Source organism: Oenanthe melanoleuca, chromosome 3 (genome assembly GCF_029582105.1).
Source record: "Oenanthe melanoleuca isolate GR-GAL-2019-014 chromosome 3, OMel1.0, whole genome shotgun sequence".
Lineage (NCBI taxonomy): Eukaryota > Metazoa > Chordata > Aves > Passeriformes > Muscicapidae > Oenanthe > Oenanthe melanoleuca.
The window spans coordinates 344,075-362,325 of record NC_079336.1 but is presented as its reverse complement, the minus strand read 5'-3'; the positions used below and the strand labels follow the sequence as shown (position 1 = coordinate 362,325).

Here is an 18,251-nt window from a genome sequence, read left to right as displayed (position 1 = left end):
GTTCCCGCGCCCTGACGTCACCGTGGGGCCGAGGCCAAGGCGTGATGTCACCGCGAGGCCGTGACGTCACCGCATGGTCCGGGGAAGCCATGGCATCACCGTGGGCTCAGGGCCACGGGGGCCCGGGGTGGCCGCGGTGTGACCGCTGGCGTTCCAGTGCCCCCAGTGTCCCCAGCACGGTGTCGGGGTGGGGCTGGGGGCGCAGGACAGCGCCCGGCTCGGGGCTGGCCCCGGGACGTGTCACCAGGCACAGAGAGGGGCACGGGCAGCAGGGACGTGGCACTCGCTGCTGGAGGTGGTGCCGGTGCCGGGACCTGTCGCTGTCCCCCAGCGCGGGGCACCGGCGCTCGGGGGGACGCGGGGCACGGTGCGGAGCCGCTGCCGGAGCTGGTGCTGGTGGCGGAGCGGTGCCCGTGCCGGTGCCCTTGCGGTGCCGGTGCCGCGGCGGTAGCCCCGGCCCCTCGCTGGCCGCCCGCGCCCTGGCCCCCTGCCCGGCCTCTCTGGCTGCCCCGGCCCCGGCCCGGCCTAACGAGGAGCAGATGTGGCGGCGGCGGGGCCGGCGGGGGCCGCGGTGCCCGGCGCGGCTGGGGCGGGGGCCGCTGCGGGCAGGAAGCGGGGGGCCCCGGGGACCCCGGCGGCGGGCAGCGGCGGCGGGGCGGCTCTGGTGGCGAGGGGCTGGCCGAGAGGCGGCCGGGGGGAGGGCAGAGCCGAGCCGAGCCGTGCCGAGCCGCCCAGAGCCGCGGAGCCGCGACGGGACGCCACATGCGGTCCTGAGCCGCGCCGGACCAGGCTGACCGAGCCGAGCGGAGCCGCCCCAGCCCAGCATGGCACCCTGGCTCTGGCCGTGTCTGCTGGCCGCGCAGGCCCTGGCCGCCAACTTTCCCCCCCGGTACAGCCTCTACACCGGCGGGGCCGCCCCGCTCGCCCCCGGCCCGGCCGCGGCCCACAGCGGTGCCCGGGCCGCCAGCCGGCACAGGTAGGAGCCGAGAGCACCGGGACGCAGCGGGGACGCGGGCTGCAGCCCCCACCCGGTGCCACGGGAACCCCGGCACGTGCCACGTCCAGCCCAGGGGGCGGCGGGAGGGGCGGCGGGTCCCCAAAGCGGGGGCGTCACCCCCGGCCCGGCACGGGTGGGCGGTGGGCGCACGTGGAGGGTCGGGGCCGCCGGTGCAGCGGGGCCGAGGATTCCGGGCCGGTCCTGGCTCGGCATCCACGCGTGGGTCAGCGCTGCAGGAGAGGGGGAGAGGGGCCCGGACCTGCCCTCTCCCCATCCCCGTCCTGTCCCGAACCGTGGGCAGCGTGGGGCAGGACCTGTCTGGGGGTCGGGGCGTTGCGGGGGCGTAGGGCTGGGGGCGGCCCCACGCTGGATTGGGGTCACGACAAATTCACCGCGGACACATCGGCGCTGCAGCAGCGCGGCCGCAGGGCTGGGGCTGCCCCGGCCCCACGGTGGCCCCGCGGGGATGGCAGGACCTGGCCGCAGCGTGGGGTCTCTGGGGAGGCGCCGCCGTGGGGCACGGACATGGTGGAGCCTTTACCTGCGGCTCTGGGGCTCCGCGGGGGCTCTCTACGGGATTTGCAGCGCTCCATCCCAGGGAGCGGCTCGGGGAGCGAGGGGGTGTCCCCACATCCCGCCCTTTCAGGGGAGCTCTGCTCCCACCCCACGCCTGGGATGGGGACAGCCCCGGTGGGGGACGGTGGGACCCCAGGGCAGCCCGGGGGTCCGAGGGCCTGGCGGGTGCGGGGCTGGGATGGCGGGGAGAAGAGGGGGGCCGTCGGTCGGCGCAGGAATTCCCGGCGGCCCCCGGGGAGGAGCTGGAATCCAGCCGGGGCCTGAGGGGAACCAGCCGGGCTGACGGGAACCGGCCGCCGCACCGGGGCCCCGCGGCGGGGACCGCTCCCCGGGGGGCTGCTCGGTGGGGCTGGGGGCCCGAGCGGGGCCCGGGCTCCGGCTCCGGACCATATAAGGCTGCGGCGGGGTCCCTGCAGCGGGGCCAGTCCCACGCGGGGGGGCTGGGGTCCCCACAGCCTGTGGCGCTGGGGACACGGTGCGTGTGGCTGTCCCAGCTGCTCCTGCCCCAGCGGCACAGGGCAGGGAGCGCGGGGTCAGTGATGGGGCAGCATCTTGGGCCAGGCAGGATGCACAGCACGGTGTGATGGGGTGTGGGCACCCCACTCGCGGCAGAGCCCCATCCCTGCAGGGCTCCCGGGGGCAGCCGCGTGCCTGGGGCTGCAGCAGTTCCTGCAGGCTCGCCAGGCGTGCTTGAGAGGCTGTGGTGGGCCGAGATCCGGCCCATTAACCCGCCGCACCGGGCCGTGACGGTGCTACCGGTGGGGCTGGTTGGGCAAGCACAGGAGCGCGCCGGGGGATGCGGGGTGTGCCAGAGGGGCCGGGGTGTGCGGGGGGTCCAAGGTGTGCCTGGGGAGCTCGTGGGTGTCGGAGAACGCCTGGGACAGGGGGTGTTGCTGTGTCTCTGCCGGGGTGATGCCTGGTGCCTACTCTACGCCAGGACAACCCCTGGTGTGTGCCGGGATGCTGTTCATGGCGTGTGCCGGGACAATGCCTGCTGTGGGCTGCAGCGATGCTAGGTCCGTGCTAGGGCAGTGCCAGTGTGCCGGGAGGATGCCAGGAGAACGCGCGGTGCGTGCCCGGATGATGCCAGGCGTGTGCCACGCCCGGCCCGTGGCAGGACAATGCCTGGGGTGTGCCAGGCTGATGCCCCGAGCCAGCCCATCCCGGTGTGTGCCCTGAGCCCTTCCCTCCGGCAGGAATTGGTGCGCCTACGTGGTGACACGCAGCGTGAGCTGTGTGGTGGAGGATGGCGTCGAGAGCTTCATCAAGCCGGACTATCAGCCCTGCGCCTGGGGGCAGCTCCAGTGCCCCCGTGTCCTGGCGTGAGTGGGGCGGGGACGGGGCTGGAGGGCTCTGGAGGGGGTCGGGGCGTTCTGGGGGGGCCAGGGCGAGCCCAGGGCGAGCCGCGGCCGCGCCGCCGCCACTGGTGTTTACCCACCCTGGGGTCATGTTTACTTTTGCGCAAGAGTCAGTGGCCTCACTGTAGTGCCGGAGAGTGACCGGCCACTGTCCCCCCCATCACGTGCAGCCAAGCCCTGGGGCACCGCGCGGCTCTCTGGGCCGGTGCGGGGATGCCATTGGTGTTGGGGTGACACTGGTGACGGGGTGACAGCGCTGCGCAGGGGCAGCCCCCCAGCCGCCGGGCATTGAGCAGGACACCCTCGCTGCTGGGTCAGGCTGCAGCCCGTGCTGGCCCCACGCCCCTCTGACATCCCCCAACCCGTCCCCTCTGCCTGCAGGTACCGCAGCTTCCTGCGGCCCCGCTACAAGGTGTCCCAGCGCACGGTGTCGGAGCTGGCCTGGCGCTGCTGCCAGGGCTACTCGGGTCCGGACTGCAGCGAGGGGCCTTCCCCAGCATCCCCCCAGCCCACCGGCCGTCCCCCGCCCCGGCCCGGCCGCCCCACACTCTCCGGCTTCGGCAACCCCCTCAGCGGCCTGGGGGGTGAAGGTAGTGCTGGGGCGGGGGATGCGGCGGTGGGGATCACGCTGGTGGGGGAACGCGGCTGTGGCCGTGACCGTGACCCCGGCGGTGCACGGCAGGCGGCGGAGACACGGAGAAGGTGCGACGGCTGGAGGAGCAGGTGCGGCGGCTGAGCGAGCAGCTGGAGGAGCTGCGGGCCGGGCAGGAGCCGCCCCGGGCGGCCGTGGAGGGACAGCCCGGGGGCGAGCAGCCGGCGGACGCAGCCGCCCCCGCCGAAGTGCGGGAGGCGCTGAGCCATCTTCAGCGGCGCCTGGAGGAGCTGGAGACCCGCCTGCGCCGCACCGAGGGCGGCCGGGACGGCCCGGGGGGCCCGGGGACGGCGGCGCTGTTCGAGCTGGAGCAGCGGCTGCAGGAGATGTGCGCTGCGTGCACGACCGGCACCGAGGGGCTGCGGCGGCAGGCGGCCGAGGACCGGGAGCGAATGCGGGCGCTGGAGAAGCTGGTGGGCTCGGTGGACCAGCGCAACCGGGATGCAGTGGAGTCGGTGCAGCGGCACATCAGCAGCCTGAGCACCCGCCTGGCCCCCGCCCCTGCGGCTCCCCCGTCCCCGGACCTGCTCCGCCGCCTGGCCGAGCTAGAGCGGCGGCTGGAGGGGCTGCCGGTGCCGGCGGCGGGGCCGGGCCAGCAGGCACCGGTGCTGGCGCGGCGGCTGGCTGAGCTGGAGGGGCGGCTGAACGCTTCTCGCGCCGGGCCCTGGCCCTCCGAGCCCGAGGGGCGGCCGGGCGGGCTGCCGGGGCGCCTGGCCAACCTCAGCCGGGCGGTGGAGGGGCTGGCGGCCAGCGGGGCACAGCGCGGCGCCCGCCTGGACCAGCTCGAGGAGCTGCTGGCCCGCTGCGGCCACCCGTGCCCGGGGCAGGACGGGGTGCTCGGCCCCCACCCCCGGCTGCCGGAGGACACCGAAGGTGTCTGGGAGGACGGGCTGGCCGGGACCCTGGGCGGGCTGCTGGGGGCGCGGGGGGAGGCGCTGGCCGAGGAGCTGGAGCAGCTCCGCAACCGGACAGGGCGGCTGGAGGCGGCTCTGGGGGAGATGAGCGGTGAGCCGTGCTCCCGACCCTGCGCCTCGCCGCCCCCCCGGGGGCCGGAGCAGCTCCCGCCCGGCCCCACGGAGCCGGGGGAGCTGGAGGCACCGCTGGAGGGGTTCGGCGTCTTCGGGGGCGCGTCCCCCTCGGAGCTGCGGGTGCTGCGGGGCGAGCTGGCGGCGGCGCTGGTGGCCCTGAGCCGGCTCAACGCCACGGTGGAGGGGCTGCAGGACGCGCTGGAGGAGCAGGACGCCCGGCAGCGGCAGCTGAGCGCCGTCACCGACCGCGTGGTGGCCGAGCTGGACCAGGCAGCGGCGGCGTCGGAAAGGCGACAGGCCGAGAGCGAGGAGCGGCTGGAGGCGCTGGCCAGGGAGCTGTCGCGGGCCGGGGGCTGCCCCGCAGGGCTGGAGCCACGCGTGGCCAAGCTGGAGGGGGTCTGCGAGCAGCTGGAGGCGGTGGCCGCGGGGCTGCGGGGCGTCCGCGACGGGCTGAGCCGGCACGTGGCGGGGCTGTGGGGCGCCGTGCGGGACCTGAACGCCACGGCCCGCGGCCACGCCGCCCTGCTGGACAAGGCGCTGGAGCTGCCGCCCCGGCTCGGAGCCCTCAACGCCAGCCTGGGCCACCTGCGCGGGGAGCTGCAGCGCCTGGCACAGCTGGAGCGGCCCGGTGCGGGGGCACGGGGCTGCGGGGACATGGGGACATGGGGACATGGGGCTCTGCAGGGGGCGTGGGGCTGCGGGCGTGCCGAGAGCTGTGGGGCAGGGGACTGGGGGGACATGGTGGGGGCTGCGGGGGGACAGGGCATCCCGGGTCTGTGGGGCAGGGGGGCACGGTGGGGACGTGGGGCTGCGGGAACGGTGGTGGCGGTGTGGGGACACGGGGGTGTGGGGACACGAGAATGTGGGGACAGGGAGATGTGGGGACACAGGGGTGTGGGGACACGGGGATGTGGGGACAGGGAGATGTGGGGACACGGGGGTGTGGGGACACGGGGATGTGAGGACACGGGGATGTGGGGACATGGGGTCACCAGGGAGTGCTGCAGCGGGTGTGGGGAGGCAGGGGCTCGGCTGGGTGATGCTGGGGTGTGGGGGCACAGGAGGGTCCCGGCTGCGGGGCTGCGGTGTGTGGGGACAAGGGGACATCACACATGGGGGCACCAGCCGTGGGGCCAAGGTGGCTCTAACGCCCTCCTCCCTCCAGGCCCCCCTGGCCCCCCTGGACCTGCTGGCCCCATGGGCGAGACAGGCCCTCCTGGCCCCACTGGGCCCCCTGGCAAGGACGGAGAACAGGGTCCCGTGGGCCCCCCCGGTAAGGCTCAGCCCCCCTGACCTGCCCCGACCGCGCAGGTGTGGCCGGACCCCGTCCCTGGGGGTCCTGCCCCAAGCTGGCCCTACAGCAGCCCCTCCTCATCTTTCCTGCAGGGCTGCCTGGAGAAAGAGGTAGGGCTGGGGCGGGGGGCTTGGGGTGCAGGGTGGACCATGGAGGGCTGGGGGGGCTGTGGGGGGCTGGGAGGGGCTGCGGGCTTGCGAAGGGAGCAGCGAGCAGTGTGGGCTGGCGAGGGGAGGCGCTGGGAGCGGGGGGGACATGGTGGGGACGGGGTCAAGAAGGGCAGGGACACTGAAGGGGTGGGTACCGAGGGGTCGCGGGTGTGGCTGCTGGGCTGCAGCGGGTAGCAGGGTGGCAAAGGGTTAAGGGGCTGAGGGAGGGGGCTCAGGGGTGCCTCATGCTGACCCCGTGCCCAGGCGAGGTCGGTTTGCCGGGCTCGGTGCCCCGCGTCGCTTTCTCGGCTGCCCTGAGCACGCAGCGCACGGAGCCGGGCACCGTCCCCTTCGACCAGGTGCTGCTCAACGACGGCGGTGCCTACGATCCCGAGACAGGTGAGAGCGCGACGGGGGCGCTCCGGGGGCTGTGGGGCGCTTTTGGGGTGATGGATGTTGCGGTGGGGGCTGTGGGGGCCGCAGAGTCGCGGGGGGAGGGTGATGCCGCGTGTGATGGTGGCCGGGGGCTCTCGCGTGGGGCGGGACTCCCCACCGACCTTGGGGCGCCGCCGGAGATCCGGCTCTGGGGGCCGGGGGTCCCCGCGGGTCCCTGAGCCGCTGCTGTGTCGCAGGCACGTTCACGGTGCCGGTGGCCGGGCGGTACCTGGTGAGCGCGGTGCTGACGGGGCACCGGGGCGAGGCGCTGGAGGCCGTCCTGTCCCGCTCCGGCCACGGCATCGCCCGCCTGGACTCGGCCGGGTTCCAGCCCGAGGGGCTGGAGAAGGGGCCCGTGGCCGCGCAGGCCCCCAGCCCCGGTTCCCTCGGCGTCTTCAGCCTGCTGCTGCCGCTGGCCGCGGGCGAGACGCTGTGCGTGGACCTGGTGTCGGGGCGCTTGGCCCACGCGCCCGACGAGCCGCTCACCGTCTTCAGCGCCGCGCTGCTCTACGACGCGGACGAGCCCTAGCGCGGCCCGGCCGGGGGTCCCCACGCCCCGCCGGGACCCGCACCCCCTCCCCGTTATTTATCAGCACCCCCCAGCCCCCGCCGCCCCACGGTCACACACTCCTGCCCCACACCGCCCCCCACGCCGCCCCACGGCCCCCCACTGCCCCCCACAATAAAGATGCGGCACCGGGTTTTGTACCCGTGGCTCCGGGTCCGTCCCTCGCCCGCGGGGGGGGGGCGCGGTGGGGAGGGGGCTGGTGGCTGCCGGGTGGCACCGCGGGACCGAGCTCAGCGTGGCCCCGGCAGGGTCACCCGTGCACAGCAGGTGGGGCTTTGGGGGGGTTGGGGTGTCCAGATGTTTGGGGTGGGGTTTGGGGATGCCCAGCTGTTTGGGGTGGGGTTTGGGGATGCCCAGCAGTTTGGGATGGGGTTTGGGGATGCCCAGCTGTTTGGGGTGGGGGTTTGGGGATGCCCAGCTGTTTTGGTTGTGGTGTGACAGGAGTGGACTCAGGTTCCAGGACACTGGGAGGTGCTGGGAGCTGCCAGGAGCTGTGCTCGTGTCCTGCTGTGCTGGGGCAGCTCCAGGGCACCCCGTCCCCCCAGGTGCTGTGTGCCCCCAGGGGATGGGGGGCTGGAGCTGCTGGGGTGACAGGAGGTGGGTCATGCCCGTGGGGACCCTATGGGACCACGTTGCTGGTGGTTCCACCTCTGGGGGTGCCTTCACCCCCTGCCACCAGGTCAGCCATGGGTAACCCCATTCCTCCCCTGCCAGGGCCCCAGGGGTGCTGTGCCCACCGTGTGCCCTGGGAGGGGTGGGGTGGGGGTGGTGGGAGGTCCCAGGGCTGTCCATGGTAGAACAGGCTCCAGGCTGGGTCTGGGGCACTGGCCCCTCCTTAGAGATTGGATTGGTTTTGGTTTAGCTCCTGTGCAGACACTTTGGTGCAGAAAGGTCAGGATTTGGGGTCCAGCCCAGTTTGTGCCCTAACTGTTGTGGGAGCTCATTAATGGTGAGGTTGGGACTGAGCCTTTTGTCCTCAGGTGCTCTCAGCATCGTCAGGTGAGCACCAGTGGCACTGTCTGTCTGTCTGTTCGTCTGTGCCTGGGTTCTTCAGCTGTTCATTGGGGGGTTGGTGTGGGTCAGGCTCAGAGCAGGTTCATTCTGTTAGTGCAGCTCCACTGCTGGTGGTGTGTAAAAAATGTGTGAGAAAATATCAAATCCCAGGATAGTTCCAGTGAAAAGAGACCTTAAATCCCCCCCAGTGCCACCCCTGCCATGGGGACACCTCCCACTGTCCCATTGCTCCTGCTCCAGTGTCCAGCCTGGCCTTGGGCACTGCCAGGGATCCAGGGGCAGCCACAGCTGCTCTGTCACCCTGTGCCAGCCCTGCCCACCCTGCCAGGGAACAATTCCTGCCCAGGATCCCACCCAGCCCTGCCCTCTGGCAGTGGGAGCCATTCCCTGGCTCCTGTCCCTCCATCCTTGTCCCCAGTCCCTCTCCAGCTCTCCTGCAGCCCCTTCAGGCCCTGCCAGGGGCTCTGAGCTCTCCCTGGACCCTTCTCCTCTCCACTGAGCACCCCCAGCTCTGCCAGGCTGGCTCCAGAGCAGAGGGGCTCCAGCCCTGCAGCAGCTCCGGGGCTCCTCTGGATCCCCTTTTATCGTTTAGGATCAGTGGGATCCCTACTCACAGCCATCCACTCTGGCCCTGCACAGCCAGGCTCTCAGTCTGTCCTGCTCTAGGGCAGCAAATCCCAACGTGAGCAGAATCTTTGGGAAGTTGTTTCTCTGGGATGGCATTCCCATTGTCAGCAGAAGGTGGAGATCCAGAGCCATGACAGAAACTCTTGGAGAGGAGGGAATTGAAAACTAGGAAAGGCTCAGTCTTTCTGTGTTGTCTCTCCACTGTGTCCACTTGGAAGATTCTTGTCCCATCCTGGGATCATCCCTGGGCAGTGTCAGCCCTGGCCCCTCCCAGCCCGTGGGGTGCAAAGGGAAGGAGAGTTTCCTGCTGGTGACTTTCTAAGATTTACCAGTCTTGGAAGGATCACAGTCCTCCTAGCCATGAGAATTGAGTGTTTTATAAGGAAAATGGGTGTGAGAGCCTTCCTAAACTTCCTAGAATCACAGAGTCATTAAGACTGGAAAAGCCCCCTGACATCACTGAGTGTTCCTGAGCATTCCCCCAGCACTGCCCAGGCCACCACTGACCCCTGTCCCCAGCCACAGGGCTTTTAAATTCCCCTAGGGATGGGGATCCAGCCCTGCCCTGGGCCTTTCCAGGCAGGAATTGTTCCCAATATCCACCCTGAGCCTGCCCTGGCCCAGCCTGAGCCCATTTCCCCTTGTCCTGTCCCTGTTCCCTGGCAGCACAGCCCGACCCCCCCTGGCTGTCCCCTCCTGGCAGGGAGTTGTGCAGAGCCACAGGGTCCCCCTGAGGCTCCTTTTCTCCAGGCTGAGCCCCTTTCCCAGCTCCCTCAGCCTCTCCTGGGGCTCCAGCCCCTTCCCAGCTCCCTCAGCTGCTCTGGGTGCTCTGTGCCCTTCCAGTGCCACGGGGCTGCTCTGACCTGCCTGTCCTAGACTGGATCATTCTCATGGTGACTGGAAGGTTGATCCCCCCCAGGGTCTGGGGATGGGCAGAGCAGTGCTGTGGAGTCCTGCAGGCTCCTTTTGGCAGGGTAGGATGGGGCTGAGGCAGCTGAGGAGGATTGTCCTTTATCCTTTATCCATTATCCATTAACCTTTATTATCCATGAATGTTTCCAGAAAGTGAGATGGACAATGAACCCACTGAGGAGGGGAAGATCAGCTGCATGTGCAGATAACCTGGGGAGTCCCAATTATCCCTGATAATTCATTAGGGATAACATGTACCTGAGGATGGGGGGAGCCCAGGTGTGCAGGGATGTCCCACTTGGGATCACTGACATTGCCATTCCTGGGGGAACTGGGACAGAGTGATGGAGTGAAGCTAAAAGCACAGGTTGGAATGTTGGACATTCCTGGGAGCCAGGCACCCCCAGCACAGCCTGACCTGGGCACAGGGCTGGGGGCAGCAGGGAGCCGTGGGATCAGTGCTGGGCATTCCAGAGCTGCACTCCAAGATTTCCAGTCTCACTCCTGTGCTGCAGAGGCACCGTGATGGCAACTGCAGAGAAAATGCCCAAACACCGAGAGCATCACAGTTCCAAGAGAGGGCACAGTGCTTTTCCTCCTCTAAACTGAGATTAACAACAGTTTGTGCCTGGGCATACAGGGAGTCCTGCCATGGGGGTATCAAAGGCAGCTCTGGCACAAGGCTCTGCTGTCCATCAGATTTATTGGCACAGATCAATCACAGCACCTCGTGCCTCAAAACAGGGACCCAGACAAAGAAACCCCTGGGATTTCATCAATCACTGAGTGATTTGGGTTGGAAGGGACCTTAAAGCTCATCTTGTTCCACCCCCTGCCACGGGCAGGAGCTCCTTGCACTGAACAGGCTGCTCCAGGCACCTGAAATGGCCCATCCTGTGTGTGCATGTCCACATGTCTGTGTGTCTGTGTGTCTGTGTGTCTGTGTCAGAGGAACTTCCCCGTCCCAGCATCCTGGAGCCTCTCTGGCCTCAGTCACACCTGCCCCACCTCAGCTGCAGCTGCACCCTCCACATTTCCCCAGTCAGACCAGTCCCCCTCACTGGCTCAGTCCAGGTTCCCATCACAGAGCCTCAGATGTCCCAGTGCTTAAAATAATTTAATCTTGGTGCAGTAATGAGTAACACAATAATAGCCTGAGCTGGTGCCTCTGAGGGGACCCAGAACAAGGGAGCCCTGGGCTCTCACCCCCCCCAGGCTGAGCAGGGGCAGGTCTGGGGCCACTGGCTCCTGCTGTGTCTCCAGAGCATCACTGCAGGTACCAAACAGAACAGGACTGGGATGGGGCAGACATGATCATCGACTTCAAACCACAAAGGATTCACAAAAGTCATTTAGTGCCAACTCTTTGATCATTCACTGCTTGTTCACGTGCTGGGCCAGGCAGTGCTGCTCCCAGCTGGGACAAGCTCCTGGCAGTGCCAAGGTCCCTCCTGAAGGGTCTCCCTGTCCCAGAGACTGGCACAGCTCATCAGTTACAGTCCCCTCTGCCTGATCCCTCTGCCTGGAGCCCCTCTCCAGGTGTCCTTCCTTTAGCCAGGCTTTTCCTGCTCCTGCTGAGTCCTGCCTGGTGTGATCACTGCTCTGCTGCTGTCAGGAAACGCTCCCAGCACAGGGAACATTCCCAGAGCCTCTGCACAGCTCCTCACGGGTGGGAGTGGGAGCTTCAGATGAAGTTTATTAGAGAAGCTCTGCTGTTGAGGGGCAGAGGGGAGCCCTGGCTTCCTAAACCCCTCCTCAGAGAGGAGCCCTGCGAGGCTGGACCCAGCTTAGCCTCAGATTCTCAACAGTTGGAGTAACTTTGTGCCATGGGATTAAAGACTGCAAAGCAGCTGTATTTGTGTAAAATGATTTTTTATTATGACAAATTATTAGATGAAAGATCTTAATCAATAAAAGCCATAACTACTTAGTAGTGCCTAGTATAGTCCAGATCACTATAGCAAAGCAATTATATTAAAGCAATTACACAAAGCAGGCAAAAAGAAACAATTATTAAGCAGAGATTGATGTAACTCACCACACCAGGTGGGCAGGTCTCTCTTAAATACCCAGGGAGCATCCTTGGAGGATATCTGCTTCTCAAGGGAGTAAAATTCAACACACACTCCAAGCAGGAATATGTCAGGAGAACCAACCATCTGAGGCTGGAGTGGACTTTTACAGTGTGAAGTGACACGACTGCCTGTCACATGTCTGAGGGCAGCTTACAGCTCACTGAGCAGAGCAGAGCATCCTCCCACACGCTGGAAAGGGAAGCAGCCCCAAGGCTTCCCTCTGACTCCAAGCTTAGTCTGCAAATTGAAAACTTCTGGCAGGTTGGGCAGCCCTTTGTGATTTTTTTTTTTTTTTTTTTTTTTTTGAGGCAGTATAAATGACTAAATATTCTTTGGCAGAATTGACTTTCCCCCAGTTGTTCGTAGCCCATCACCATTTCGAGTTGTCTCTAAGTCTCCCCTCATCTCTGTTCTCTGCTGAGCTGTCCCTCCCATACACAGCTCAGGGCTGTCAGACCTGGCCTTTATTCAGATCAGAGCCCACAGCACCTTGTCCCTGTGGATGTGACAATCCAGATGCTCATCCCAGAGCATCCCTGATGCTCCTCACCCCCGCAAAAAGCGGCCCAAGCACCTGATGCTGAGTCACTTTCCTGTTCCCAGCTGTGTCAAAGCCCCGGTTCTCTGGGTGCTGGGAGGGCTCTGCCCCTGCCCTGCTCCTTGGCTGCCCCAGTCAGTTCTTCCAGCCCAGGAATCCACGGCCAGCAAAGTCCCACACCTCCTGCGTGTTTTTTGGACACGGGAGCTCCATTCTGTTCTCTCTGGCTCCGTCATTCATTGCCCCTTCCAAACATGAAGCTCAAATATTTATTTCCCTTTCCTCCTGGCCCAGCTGAGGTGTGGGTGGAGATGCAGCTGCTCCCTGTTCTCAGGGCACCTCAGCCCCATTTCCCAAGAACAGGAGCCAGCTCCCCAGAGCCCAATGCAGGAATTTTGTACCTTGGTACCTTGTGCACCAGTCTATTAAGAGCCAAAATTCTCTGCAGATTCAAGGGGTTGTACCTCCAACCAACCAAAAAACTACAGCAGAACTTTAAAAGCATTTTCTTTTTTTTTTTTTTTTTTTTAATTTTTTCTTTTTATTTATTTATTTATTTATTTATTTATTTATTTATTTATTTATTTATTTATTAAGTATCATAGGGTTTCCTTCCCTCCTCCATAAAGGGGCCAGACAAATCATCAGGCAATAGAACCTCTTTCCTGCTCGGGGAGGACTCTGGACCATCCTCTGTGAAGGACATGAAACAGTTTCCCCCAAGTTAATATAAATAACATTGATTTAAAATGGAAACAGTTTCCTGATGCTGTGCCGGAGCAGCAACCCGGGCAGAAGTGATGCCTTCAGCCATGGACAGAGCACAGCAATTCCTCAAGAACCACCACAAGTTCTCCTCACCATGAAAAAAATATTCAGATATTACGTGCACATTCACTGTCCTCTCACCGAATAGAAATTTAGAAAATTACTTTTAGAAATAGTTTTTGGAAACACACACAGAATAACCACCATTGCAAGCACCACTGCACAGGAATCTGAAATACAAAAGTAAAGCAGTTTCAGCTGACACTTGCCCTCTGGAGAACCTGGTGTAGGATTTCAGCTTTACACCCCAACAACCCATTCTGACAGGTACAAAGAGTACAATGAGTCCCTCTGGATGCAGAGCTCCCCGAATTCCTTTTTTGGGGAGATCCCATGGGCACACAGCAGCCACCAGAGTGATCAGCGCCCGTGTGTGTCTGGGCACCGACTGCCTCTGGTACCTGTGGAGGAACGCTTCAGGTGCCTTAAGGGAATGACCAGGCATTAAACACTCTGCAGCACATGGTGGAGCTCAGGATTTCACACAATCTCTCTCTTAATCTTCTAAAATACCTCAACAACTCTGCCATCAAACTTTTCTCTCTCCCCTAGATCAGTGAAGCCTCAAATCATCCCAAACCAAACCATCCCCTTGCTGTGTTGGATACACTAAAAACAGTCCCAAAACCCCTTTTAACTTCAGCCTCCTGTGATCTCACAGGAGCCCAGATGGCTCCGTGCCCCCCAAACCCTCCCGTGCCCCTTTATGGCCCCCCCAGCCCCCTGCCCACCTCGGATGGGACCCCCGATCCCCAGGTTCCCCCCCGGCTGCTGGGGCCGTGCATCGGCGCTCGAACCACAGCAGGAATTTCCCGAGGGTACAAAACGCTGCACCCGCAGGCAGATTTGGAGCAATTTAGCCACAGACCCTGATCACTGTCATGGAATCTGCTCCAGGAATTTTAACACTCACACTGGGCTCCGAAAATCCAGGTGAGCTGACCCAGAGCTGGCGGGCGGGTGCTTGGAGCAGGGAGGGTCTGAAGGGGTGACAGTGTCACACCGGGTCACCAAACTGCCACCGAAACTCCTGAGGAGCACTCGGGCAGCCTCACCTGGGAGCTGGGAGCAAAGCCCCGGCAGCTGCACCGCCCGCCCTTCCCAGGCAGAACAGCCGCCCCCCGGCCCGGCCCGGGGCTCCCAGCGCAGCCTCAGGCTTAAATTAATGATTAATTAAATTAATTTAATCGTGGCTCGCTAATGGAATAACTAATTAACAGCTCGAGCTGTGCCTCCAAGGATGGACCCCAAAGCAGGGACCCTGTGGGCTCTCACCCCGCTGTCCCCGAGTGTCCCCAGCCCGGCCACGGGTCCCCAGCCTGGGTCACGGGTCCCCAGCCCGGCCACGGGTCCCCAGCCCGGCCACGGGTCCCCAGCCCGGCCACCGGTCCCCAGCCCTTTCCTCGTGCCCAGGGTCGGCAGCCCCGGCCCCTCCTCGGGGCTCCCACCGGCCGCTCGGCCCGGAGCTGCCCCCGAGCTGCCGGCACTGAACGCGCCCAGCGGCGGTGTCCGTCTGTCCTGGTCCGTGTGTCGTGGGGGGTGGCATGTGTCTGTGCACCTCTGTGTCCCTGGGTGTCCGTGTGTGTCCATGTGTGTCCGTGTGTGTCCATGTGTGTCCGTGTGTCCATGTGTCCGTGTGTGTCCGTGTGTGTCCATGTCCATATGTGTCCCCGTGTCTCCCCGTCCCCGTGTCCCTGTATGTCCATGTGTCCATATCCATGTGTGTCTGTGTGTCCATGTCCGTGTGTGTCCGTGTGTCCATGTCCCTGTATGTCCATGTGTCCGTGTGTGTCCATGTCAGTGTGTCCATATCCATGTGTATCCGTGTGTCCATGTGTCCATGCGTGTCCATGTCCCTGTGTCCCTGTGTGTCCGTGTCCCGGTATGTCCGTGTGTCCATGTCCGTGCGTCCATGTGTCCGTGTGTGTCCATGTTCCTGTGTCCCTGTGTGTCCGTGTCCGTGTGTCCATATGCCTGTGTGTCCCTGTGTGTCCATGTGTCCATGTCCGCCTGTCCGTGTGTCCTTGTGTCCGTGTGTGTCCATGTTCCTGTGTCCCTGTGTGTCCATGTCCGTGTGTCCATATGCCTGTGTGTCCCTGTGTGTCCATGTCCTCCTGTCCGTGTGTCCATGTGTCCGTGTGTCCCCGAGTCGCGCGCCCCGCGGGGGGCGTGGCCGGGCCGTCCCTCATGGCCACGCCCCCGAGGGCCCGGCCCGGCGGCGGGCGCTGATTGGCGGCGGGGCGAGCGAGGGGGCGGGGCCAAGGCTCAGCCCGTGCCCGGTGGGTTCTGACCCTGCCCTGGTCCCAGTCCCGGTCCCGTTCTGGGTCCCGTTCTGGGTCCCGGTCCCGGTCCCGTTCCCGTTCTGGGTCCCGTTCTGGGTCCCGGTCCCTGTCCCGGTCCCCGTTCTGGTCCCGTTCTCGGTCCCGGTCCGGCACCCAGCGGCCCGGGATGGCGGCAGCGGCGGGCGGCGCAGCGGAGAAGCGGCGGATCATGTGCGTGGGGCTGGTGTGCCTGGACATCATCAGCGTCGTGGAGGCTTTCCCAGCCGAGGACTCCGACACCAGGTACCGGACACGGGGGGGCTGCTCCGGTGTCCCCAAACCGGCCCGGCGCCCACCGCAGCCTCTGTCCCCCGCAGGTGCCTGTCCCAGCGGTGGCAGCGGGGCGGGAACGCCTCCAACTCCTGCACGGTGCTGGCGCTGCTGGGAGCGCCCTGCGCCTTCATGGGCTCGCTGGCCCCCGGCCCCGCCGCTGAGTAAGTGGGGTGCGGGGACCCCCCCGCCGGCGGGACACCGACCGGCCCGACCCGCCCTGACGCTTCTTCGGCCCTTGGACCCTCGGCGGTGCCTGCCCGGTTGCCCGCCCGCCTCCGCCGCCGCCAGCAGCCCCCGCCGCTCCCGTGGCGCCCCTCACGCCGCTCTCTGTCCCCCAAAGCTTCATCGCGGCGGATTTCCAGCGCCGGGGAGTGGACACGGCGCACGTGGCCTGGCAGCCCCGCGGAGAGGTGCCCTGCGCCTGCTGCCTCGTCAACGCCCGCAGCGGCTCCCGCACCATCGTCCTGCACGACACGTAAGCCCCGAGCCCGCTGCAGCGCTGGGCTGTGCCGGCTCGGCTGCAAAGGTCCCTCCCGCTGCCTGCCGGGGCTACCGAGTGCCAGCTGGGGCCACTCGCCGTAATCCCGCACTCGCCGTCAGGGCCGGGGGTCCCTGCAGCGCTGTCACCTGCGGAGCCGCTGCCGGGAGCGGTGGAGGTGCCTCCACACGGCTCCGGAGCGCAGGACAGCCGGCACGGCCCCACGGGGATAACCTGGCCCCTCACCGTGCCACGGGTCAGCGGCTGTTAGGCATGGCTGACCCCCGGCCTGGCCACCGATGCCGTCATTAATGATTCACTCGGGCTCTGCCTCCCCCGGGACCTCTGTCCCGCTGGCGTGGGGCCCTCCACGGCCCCTGGACCTGCCCCGCACCCCGCCGCGTGCCAGGCCGAGGGTCCCCATCGCCCACCTGGCCTCCGTCCCACAGGAACCTGCCTGACGTGACAGCCCGCGACTTCCAGCGGGTCGACCTCTCCCAGTACAAGTGGATCCACTTCGAGGTGAGCCCGAGGCTCGGGGGGATCTAGGATCCGGGGGATCCCCAGCGCTGGGGAAAATCCCTCGGGCTGTGGGTGAGCCCAGGACCGGAGGGAATCCCTCGGTCTGCGGGACATCCCCAGTGCGGGAGCATCCCCGGGCCCAGGGGCCTCCCGGCACTGGCGATGCCCCGGTGATGCCGGAGCCGTGCCCGTGTCCGCAGGCCCGGAACGCGGCGGAGCAGGGCGCGATGCTGGAGCGGGTGGAGCGGCACAACCGGGCGGCGGCGCCGGGGCGGCGGGTCCGGATCTCGGTGGAGCTGGAGAAGCCGCGGGAGGAGCTGCTGCCGCTGATGGGGCGGGGACACGTGGTGCGGAACGGGGCCGGGGCCATGGGGCGGGATGGCCTGTCCTGATCGCCTGTCCTGATCGCCCCTCCTGATCACCTGTCTGATCATCCGTCCTGATCACCTGTCCTGATGGCCAGTTCTGATCACCCGTCCGTATTACACGTCCTGATCGTCTCTCCTGATCACCCGTCCTTATTACCTATTCCTGATCACCGGTCCTGATCACCCGTCCTGATCACCTTTCCTGATCGCCCCTCCTGATCACCTGTCCTGATCATCCGTTCTGATTACCTTTCCTGATCGCCCCTCCTGATCATCCGTTCTGATCACCTGTCCTGATGGCCCGTTCTGATCACCCGTCCTTATTACCTGTCCTGATGGCCTGTCCTGATCACATTTGGCCGCGGTGGGGGCGAGGTCGGGACGGGAGAGGTCAGATCTGCGGGGGGCTTGGCCCAACTCGAGTTGGGGGTCCTGGCCCGGGGCAGTCAGACCTCGGGGGGTGCAGGGAGGGGTTTGGATCTAGAGGTGCAGGCAGGGTCTGGGATCACAGCTGGGTCACAGGGTGTGGTCAAGGGGTGCAGGCGAGCTCTGGGGATGCCACCAGGGCACAGGTCTAATCCCACCCGGCTGGGGGTACGGGGGCTGCCCCCCGCCCCAGCCCCTCTCCCACAGGTGTTCATCAGCAAGGACCTGGCCCGGCACTTCGGGTACCAATCGGCCCCCGAGGCCCTGCAGGGACTGCGGGGGCGCATCCAGCCGGGGTAGGGGCTGCCTGAGCGGGGCTGGGGGGCCGGGGGCACTCGGAGTGCCCCAGACCCACCTCACCCTCCCGCAGGGCCACGCTGATCTGCGCCTGGGCTGAGGAGGGGGCCGATGCCATGGGGCCGGACGGGCAGCTGGTGCACTCGGACGCCTTCCCCCCAGAGACCCTCGTGGACACGCTGGGGGCCGGGGACACCTTCAATGCCGCCGTCATCTTTGCGCTCGCAGAAGGTGGGCACAAACATGGCACGGCCGCAGCTCGGCTGTGGCTCCGTTTGGCACGGCCACGGCACAGCCACAGCACGGCCACATCTCATCCTGGGCCCCATCCCCAGGGAGGAGCCTGCAGGATGCCCTCACCTTCGGCTGCCGGATCGCGGGCAGGAAATGCGGGATCCAGGGCTTCGACGGCATTGTCTGAGCTTGTGCCTAGAGACCTCTGCATGCCCCGGGCACACCACACCTCCACTGCACCCAGCAACCCCCCAATAAACCCCCATGTGCACCACTGCTGT

General features: G+C 66.0%; 3 protein-coding genes across 4 annotated transcripts in view; 2 read left to right on the top strand and 1 right to left on the bottom strand.

The window, feature by feature from the left end:
• PREB (prolactin regulatory element binding) overlaps window positions 1-18,251 on the bottom strand; it is a 59,945-nt gene that overhangs the window by 35,027 nt on the left and 6,667 nt on the right. The gene's annotated exons all lie outside the window — the stretch shown is intronic.
• On the top strand, window positions 709-7,196 carry EMILIN1 (elastin microfibril interfacer 1). Its single transcript, XM_056488722.1, has 8 exons — window positions 709-976; window positions 2,770-2,895; window positions 3,313-3,521; window positions 3,614-5,239; window positions 5,777-5,884; window positions 5,998-6,015; window positions 6,319-6,453; window positions 6,687-7,196. The coding sequence occupies exons 1-8, from the start codon at window positions 825-827 to the stop codon at window positions 7,016-7,018; spliced, it is 2,706 nt and encodes a 901-aa protein (XP_056344697.1). The 5' UTR covers window positions 709-824; the 3' UTR covers window positions 7,019-7,196.
• KHK (ketohexokinase) lies at window positions 15,271-18,244 on the top strand. The gene is made up of 8 exons (XM_056488709.1): window positions 15,271-15,615; window positions 15,690-15,806; window positions 15,986-16,120; window positions 16,573-16,645; window positions 16,846-16,992; window positions 17,647-17,735; window positions 17,810-17,967; window positions 18,072-18,244. Exons 1-8 carry the CDS (start codon window positions 15,500-15,502, stop codon window positions 18,155-18,157), a joined length of 921 nt encoding a protein of 306 aa, XP_056344684.1. The 5' UTR covers window positions 15,271-15,499; the 3' UTR covers window positions 18,158-18,244.

What these genes read in the sequence shown, in the direction of transcription:
- EMILIN1 (XM_056488722.1), top strand. Translation starts at nt 825, where the DNA reads ATGGCACCCTGGCTCTGGCCGTGTCTGCTGGCCGCGCAGGCCCTGGCC. An exon ending in CAGTGCCCCCGTGTCCTGGC is followed by an intron (nt 2,896 to 3,312) that starts GTGAGTGGGGCG and finishes CTCTGCCTGCAG; the next exon opens with GTACCGCAGCTTCCTGCGGC. An exon ending in TGCCTACGATCCCGAGACAG is followed by an intron (nt 6,454 to 6,686) that starts GTGAGAGCGCGA and finishes GCTGTGTCGCAG; the next exon opens with GCACGTTCACGGTGCCGGTG.
- KHK (XM_056488709.1), top strand. Translation starts at nt 15,500, where the DNA reads ATGGCGGCAGCGGCGGGCGGCGCAGCGGAGAAGCGGCGGATCATGTGC. An exon ending in ACCATCGTCCTGCACGACAC is followed by an intron (nt 16,121 to 16,572) that starts GTAAGCCCCGAG and finishes TCCGTCCCACAG; the next exon opens with GAACCTGCCTGACGTGACAG. An exon ending in ACAAGTGGATCCACTTCGAG is followed by an intron (nt 16,646 to 16,845) that starts GTGAGCCCGAGG and finishes CCGTGTCCGCAG; the next exon opens with GCCCGGAACGCGGCGGAGCA.